The 8,097-nt window shown below is 35.7% G+C and overlaps 1 protein-coding gene across 1 annotated transcript; it reads right to left on the minus strand.

Annotated features, from left to right (window-relative positions):
* Positions 1 to 465: 465 nt before the first annotated feature.
* On the minus strand, positions 466 to 1,881 carry LOC118737107. Its single transcript, XM_036467404.1, has 2 exons — positions 930 to 1,881; positions 466 to 791 (listed from the first exon to the last, which is right to left on the minus strand). Exons 1-2 carry the CDS (start codon positions 1,879 to 1,881, stop codon positions 466 to 468), a joined length of 1,278 nt encoding a protein of 425 aa, XP_036323297.1.
* Between the last annotated feature and the right edge of the window lie 6,216 nt (positions 1,882 to 8,097).

An 8,097-nucleotide genomic window follows, 5' to 3' on the forward strand; every position in this document is an offset into this window, starting at 1 on the left:
TGATGGTAATTCAGTTCCAATTACCATGCGAATTACGAACAAATCGCTTCTATCTCTAATTTTCATTGGAAATTTATCGAAATAAGTTCACAAATCAAAACTGGCAATCTTTCTGAGTACGAAAAGTAAAGTATGTGGCGGACTTATAATTATGCAATGCACTATACTATTAACTTGTTTGACTTGTCTTTAGAGAAATTTTGAAGTGTTAATTAATTCTTTCTTTATGTGTAAAATTTTTATAAAAAAATGTTTTGTTTTTAATGCGGAGAACGTGTCCTCTTGAAATGTTAAAAATTCTGGTCACCTTAACAATAGACACCCACTCACTCGCACTTTGATACTTACTTATTTGAATCATTTTAAACCCATTCAATTGAAATCACTCCACGCCCCTTGATTGCTTTTAATGCCCATTTCATTAATAACAAAATTTAAAAACACACAAATTTTAGTCACTTCATATCAATTAATCCAAGCCGCCGGTTTTCCCTCCACACGATAGCCGTTATATGCCGCTGACGAGGAAGCCGCCGCCGCCAACTCCGATCGCCGACTAGGTTCACCAGCCCAATACGACGGCGCCACTTCGTATGATTGCACCGCTTTATTGCTATTCCTAATCGCCGATAGAATGAGTAGGAATATAGCTAGTTTACCAATCAGTATCGATTTCACCAGCAACAATTTCAACTTGGTAACCAGAAATGGCACAATGGCAGATTGTATAAGGAATGGCAGCACGAAAAGTGGCAACACCTTAGTGACCATATCATATTTCTTGCCGCGACCTAATCAAAAGAGCAAACAAACGATGGCATATTTCAATATTTGTATAATTTTTTTTTGTTTATTTCATACATATTTCGTTGATATTCGTATTTCGCGAAATTAAATGAAGTAAAATGTTAGCCGATTGCGCCACTTACCTTCCTCCGAATTATCGCTCAACCAGCGCCCGCGCATTATTTCACGCAGGTTATCGCCATCCAAATTGACATTTACGATATCGTTCAGCATATCAAAGCTCACATTTACGCCAGGTCCGATTGCGTAGCGATAATGCTTATCGTCGTCGCTGAGCTGCACGACGAGTGCGGAGTGTGCGCTGTTAGGTGGCAGCTGCTGCATGCTGTTAGTGTTGTTGTTACTATCGCTTGCGCTATCAGCTTTTATATTTGCATTGTTAAAGTGTGTATTTATTTTTGTACGCTTGCCACTCGACTGCGCGCGATGATATTTACGTTTGCGCTTACGTAGCTTTGCTTTTAATAACAGCTTGAGTGCTTCAGTTTCGAGTGCGGGTGGCGGAATTGGCGTCGGCTCAGCAATGGCGGCCAACGAAGTTTGGTTCTTAAGTCTTTCGTTTGCTACAGTCACTTCTGTGCTTGGCGCCGCTGTGGCTTTTGAAGTGCTCACGTGCCGCGTGTAGGCGTTAGCAGCAGCATTTAAGCGTTCAATTAATCTTTTTTTGTACTCAGCTGAGGTGCCATTACCCATGTATGTGCTCCTGTAGCTCTTATAAATACCCCTAAACACATTTTTTAACGGTCGCTCAGCCTCGTTGCTATGCGTGGGCTGCAACAATTGTTTGTGCGCTTCTTTGTAGTCATCGTTGTCATAATTTTCGGCAATGCTACGTCCTCTTGATGCTTCTGCGCTTATTGGCAGTGTTGTTGTCGTTGTTATTGCTGTGAGGGCTTCATTATCGGTTGTGATACTTGTTGCAGCCTCATCATTTGCATTTTCAGTCGCAAGCGCAAGATTTGTACTCGATTTGGTTTCATTAGTCTCTGTCTCAGCTTCAATGGCGCACAGAGTTTTCACATTTACATTCACAAATACAAACAGCGTCAATAATATACGAAATTTCGCATACATTTTTTTATTTTTTTTTTAGATTTTATTAAAACTGCAAGCGCGTACCCGTCTGCCGCCTAATGTACCAACAACCGTTGCCAATTTGTTTTACGTCTTGTCACTCCAGATATCAACTTAGAAATGTGCTAGCCGCCGTAATGGTGTGCATTTTATTAACTCGCATCCGACAACATTGAACATTTCGCATCCAGCGAGTTTCATGGGAAAGCAGAAGGCAACACGTTCACCCAAATAGCGCTTCACAACTGGTGATTCTAGAATTTCCAGTCAACGTTAGCCAAGAATTCAATTAGTTAAGCCAATTTGAAAAAGTACAACAAGATGCGGCACAAACTAGCTTCATGAAGATTGCTAGCCAATTATTTGCAACGAGACATGAATCTATGGCAAAGTGTCACTTGATGCAAAAGCACTTGTGGTTGGCCAACCGATTGACCGTATATATACTTTCTATTCTAACTAGGTTCTCAGGCGAAATAATGCCATACAGCAGTGGCGGAGCAAGCATTACTGCTATTGCACTGATTTTTCCACTTTCTACTTGGCGTGCTTCGCTTTCCATACCAACCAGCCAGCCAGCGGCCAGCGGCCAGCCTCTTGCAGAAAAAGTGCCGCCTCAGAACCACGTTAGCTGTGTATCGATAACTGAATCCGATCGATATATGTCCATACGTACTTATTTGTGCGCCAAAAGTAGGTCTTCATTCTATATAACGTTGATGTGTGTACAGATCTACATAGATGAAGAGTACGAGAAACACAATATGCATCGAGCGCATCCGTTAGTGAGAAGATATAAACACTTAACCCGTTTAAGGAGTGCAAAGAAAAGGCAAGCAACAATATGGCTTAGTTTGGGTGGGAGCAAACTTATTATGTACACCCACAGCATATTAGCTAACTAGGGATTAGTTTATGTAGCTGTAACATATTAACATCTATCTAACATAAATTTCGCCACTGTTCATTTGACGATTCTACCGAACCGATTGTTTCAAAATTGCTTGAAAATTATTCGTTTAAAAAATTCCGTATTCGTGTAAACTTATTGTTGCAGTTTGAGTAGTTTTCGCATTTGAAATTCATCCTTTCAATAAAGATAAATGTGAAAACGAAAAAAGAAATGATGAAGGAAAAATTTAAGACAAAAACGAAAATGAAAACTTTGAGAATGCAAAATGCGCGTGCGAAGACAAGATAATAATCGAAATATATCCAGTCATCACAAATTTGTGCATCGAAAGTTATCTAAATATATCGGATCATCCATGTTTATCAAGTTATCGTAATGTATCGAGTTATTCAATTTGATAAATGTTTGCTGGGTTTTCGAAATTTATCGAGACACAGAAATTTAGTTGTCGAAATGTACCGATAGTTATCGCGTTATAAAAATGTATCAAGTTAATGAAATTTTTTTTTATGATATTTGTTGAATGAAAACCTATCGCGTAATTATCGAGTTACCGAAATTTATCGAGTCGTGTTGTATCAAGTTCTTTCAAATTATCGAGTTATCGATGGTTCTTGATTGGTCGAAATTTGTAGTTATCGAAATTTGTTGGTTTATGGAATCGAATTTTTTTTGAATTTTCATAGTACCTATGTATATCGTTGTTGTCAAGACTTATAGAATTATTTGAATTTATCGAGTTATTGCTTTTTATCGAATTACCAGAGTGTATCAAGTTATCGAAATTCGACGAACGGATATGGAAATTTGTGGAGCTATCCAAATCGAGTTATCGATATATACATATCAATATGTAAATTTTTAATTTTCGATGTTTGTATAGTTTAATTTTAAAATTCACCGAACTATCAGTATGTATCGAATTGTTGAAGTTTATCGACTAACCGAAATGTATCGAGTTATCTAAATAGAGTTTTTTAAATTTGTCCAGCTATCGAGATACATAGTGCCCCATCCTTCCCCTGTCACCCCAATTGAAAATTGTGTTAAATCCTGGTCCGAATTGTCCCCTTTCCGTTATTTGACTTCCACCCGAAACATCTTTTCTTTCCAGCGTACACAGTTTCCAATCATTCGCGCTTTTTGTATGACCGGTATTTTCTCATCAATGGTATGCTTCGTTTATTTGATTGCGGGTCTAAAGAAAATTCTACGAAATTCTTCAAAAAGCCGAAAAAGTTGAATGTTTGAAAAAATAAAAGTTATAACTTTTCTGGTTGGCTTTTTACTAGTTCTAGAGTTTCTGAAATGGAAAAAAAAGTTCAGCAAAATTATGCGTTAAAAAACCAAAAAGGTAAAACAAATGATACTTGCAAAAAATTAAAATTAAAACAATTCTGATTAGCTTTTCAATAGTTCTCGAATTTCGGAAAAGGAAAAAGAAAAATTTTCAAAAATACGGGGAAAAATTTTTTTTCAAAAATGTTACAAAGTTTAATATTAAAAAAAAAAAATAGCTCCAGGAAAAGAAAAAAATTCTGCAAAATTACAACAAAAAAAAATTTTCCAAGGTAAAAAAAAATATCAAAACTGTTCTGCTTTTCCATAGCTCCTTTTCTAAAACTATTGAAAATCTAGTCAGAACAGTTTTTTTCCTTTTTTCCACATTCCGTATGCCAACTTCACAGACATTCGCTCAGAATACTTGCTAATGGAGGCGACAAATAACTGCGAGCGAAACTTTACGATTGACATCCCACCACTTAAAACTTTCTGTTATATATATTTGTTTTATTTCGGTGCAAGGATGATTATTTTTTTGAGAATAACAACGGGGCTGCCAATTGAGGATGTATCCGTCTCACTTTCATCGTCAATTGAAATATGCGTAAAATAATTTCGAATCTGATCTATTTCGCAATAATATGGGCGTTAGTTAGATATTAGGAAAAATTATTAGTAAATAAATAAAAGTATTTAAATAGACAAAATAAGTATTTGTTGTTCGTTGAAGACAGTCGCTTTCAAAAGCGCAGTACATGGTTAACGTCAGCGTCAAAGCGAGCGCCTCGGAGACAGCTGAGCGGCCATTATGGCACTGACGTTCTTTACAACAAAATCGAAGCTCACTAAGAGGAAAGATAGAATAATCATAATAGTTTTTTTCTTTCGAATGCTGATTATAGAACCAGTTTGGAACTATAGAATTTAAGACTAGTTCGAAACTATCGAAAAAGAGAGTCAGCGGGGGGCAATTGACACTTCGCCAATTCAGAACTAGAGATTTTCCCCAAAGGGTACTTATGTATGTGTACACGTGTTCATCAATAAAACAATTTTCTTTAGCCTAATTAATAACATAGTTTTCAATAGAGTTTAGAGTGTGATTCAACCTTGCATTGGGTATAAAATTTAAAAATCTGCAGCGGATTCACCTGCTTTTTATTGTTCCATTTTTTTCACATAAAGTGCTACCGAAGATCTTTAGTAAGCTATTGGAAAGCAATTCAATTGATGATTTGTTAATGCCTACACTATTTTCATTCAGATTTGCATACAAAATATATATGTAGTGAGTATATAGTCAGTAGCTTATTGCTTTTTACCATTGATGAGCAATCAGTGTTGGCGGAAAATGCAGAGTAAAAGCTTTCATTTGTGCCGCAATCATTACGGTTTTCACCACTAAATATGTATAAATAAAATAATTGGCTGTAAAATATTTTGATGAACGGCATTGATATGTATGTGCATAGACACATCCGCTTGACAGTTACGGACTTAAATAGTTGTTCATGCACAATGGCATACAAACAAATTTAATAAAAAAAAAACTTGTCGTGTATATTTATAAAAACGTGCTATGCATTTATGGGCCCGCATATCAAATGAATGACATGTGCCGCTGTGCTGATATATGCATAATAATGTAAACCCTCGTATATAGGTATGAATATTTTAGTTAAGTACACGCACTTAAGCCAATGAAAGGAAAATTGATTTTCACTGCATGTACATATTTATTCTATGCGAACACTTGAAAGTAAAAATGGAATTTAAGTATTTGACAATTTTTAAACTGGACATTATTTTTTAGCTATTTGCATACTTAAGGGACTTTTTTTTTTAATTGCACAAATATTGGTGGTGCGAGTATGTAATATAATAACCAAAATTTTGATAAAAATCCTTCGCCGTTTACAATAAAACCGCACATTTTCAATGCATTTACAAGTAATATAGGGCGCTTTTGAACCCAATTCTGAGATAGGGCATTCTTCAACCAAATTCTGTAGTAGGGCGTTCTTGAAAAGTTTTCTGGGATATGGCATTTTCGAACTGGCAGGCGAGATAGGTCGATCTTAAACTCAGGTCTCGATATACATGAATACATACATACTACGTATATGCATTTGCCAAAAACATAAACATCTGAAAATTAAAAACGAAAGCGTTCATTCGCCCAAAATGCAAACTTGCATTTGTCGCTTGCTTACCTATTTTGTAAAACACTGGAAATGACGTCATGTATGCACGTTTGCACATACTCCCTGTGCGGAAAATCTCTAGTTCTGAACTGGGGCGCTTCTAGTACATTTAGACCCAGTACTGGTTCGCGATAAATCTCTTTTGCATGCAAGCAACTGGCGAATTTAACATGGCGATGTCCTACGAAGTGTCAATTGCCCCCCGCTGCATCCCTTTTCCGATAGTTCCGAACTAGTCCTAAATTCTATAGTTCCGAAGCAGTTCTGAAATCGACAGACGAAAGAAAAAAGTATCATGATTTTTCAATCTTTTTGGTTCTTCCGTGTTTGCGATTTTAAGTTATTTTGGAAGAAATGTGTTTTCAATTTGAAATTAATTAATTAATTTGTTTGAATGATTGTAAGAAATGTACGTTTACATACCTTTAGCTGTAGCTAAGTTTGCGGAGGTGCTCGCTGTTATTTCTTAGATTCCAGACGGTCCCAAGATGTTGAAATGTAAACACAAATCTTAGTTTTGTATTACCAAGCTATGAAAAAGCATCTGCGAAGCGCAGAATAGAAGTGTATTTGAACGAAAAAGCCGCCGAACACATATCTATGTAAAGTAAACAAGCCCCCCGCTGCATCCCTTATCCGATAGTTCCGAATTAGTTCTAAATTCGACAAACAAGATCTAGTTCGTTATGCATCCCGTTTTCTATAGTTCCGAACCATTTCTAAATTCGTCACTTTAGATATAGATTTCTAGTGAAAAAAACTGAAAAAATTAGTTTTTTAAAAGTACCACTTTTCGCCGATTTTGGACTGGTGGGGATTTAGTTCCTATCGGACTAGTTCCTTTTTGGCGATAAAGATCTAGTACGGAACTACAAATTTGGTTCACCAGTTCGGGGTTTCCCAGCAGGGACTGTACATACGATGTCTATGTATGTATGCAGTTATGTATGTAAGCTACCTTGTTATAGAATAGACATTGCAAACCCTATGCGCTGTCATAAAAAGTACGTGAGGGCTTGTAAATAAATAATAAATAAATAAATTACTTATATATAGGAAGAAATATTTAGATATTCATATGTGCATATGTATGTAATACAATGGATGTAAAGAGGAATTTCTAGTCACCTAAATACTTACTAAAAAGAAATACCGCAGTTCTCTCATTAAATAAATGCAGACAATTAATTAGGATTAAATGCACGTGCAGCAATATTTTTGGATAATGACTTTTCAATAACTACCTAAAAAATTTTATTCACCCAGTTAACAAATTTCAAAAATTCGGTCTCATATTTAGAAAGTATGCTTTAAAAATATTTGTTTTTACTATAACTTATGAAATATTATACTGGGGCATGAGAAATGTAAAAAAAAAAATTGAATTAAAAAAAACGTTGCAACTTTCTGTCTTGTTAATTTTGTTTGCTTCCAGATTCATCAGTCCATCCTTTTCTAGGCCCAAAAATTAGCGTTTGTGTTCCTGATTTTAGTGAACATTCTAAAAGTTTGGGGCTATTTCATAAAGTAACAGTGACAATTTTGCTTTTCTGTAATGTCATTGACGATTCTATAGTGATTTGTTGGGTGATTTGTTCGTAAAAACAATTGTCACCACCGTTTCAATTCCATGACGAATTCTATTGGAGAAGTGGTACAATTGACGCTGACGGGTTTTAAAATTGTCACTGAAAAAATTATCGCCAGTCATATTATGTAAGTTTTGAGTAAAAAGTCATCCATTTCGTTTGGAATCGTAGGCAAATGAACAAATTTTGATTGTTAAAATCGCAAATATTGTGTATTTTAAACTGT

The sequence above is a fragment of the Rhagoletis pomonella genome, unplaced genomic scaffold (assembly GCF_013731165.1).
Source record: "Rhagoletis pomonella isolate Grant_MI unplaced genomic scaffold, Rhpom_1.0 Rhpom_scaffold_00004, whole genome shotgun sequence".
In the NCBI taxonomy this organism is placed as follows: domain Eukaryota; kingdom Metazoa; phylum Arthropoda; class Insecta; order Diptera; family Tephritidae; genus Rhagoletis; species Rhagoletis pomonella.

Coding starts and splice junctions, on each gene's coding strand:
- LOC118737107 (XM_036467404.1), bottom strand. CDS start 1,881: ATGTATGCGAAATTTCGTATATTATTGACGCTGTTTGTATTTGTGAAT. Junction 792..929: donor GAGCGATAATTCGGAGGAAG/GTAAGTGGCGCA, acceptor TCTTTTGATTAG/GTCGCGGCAAGAAATATGAT.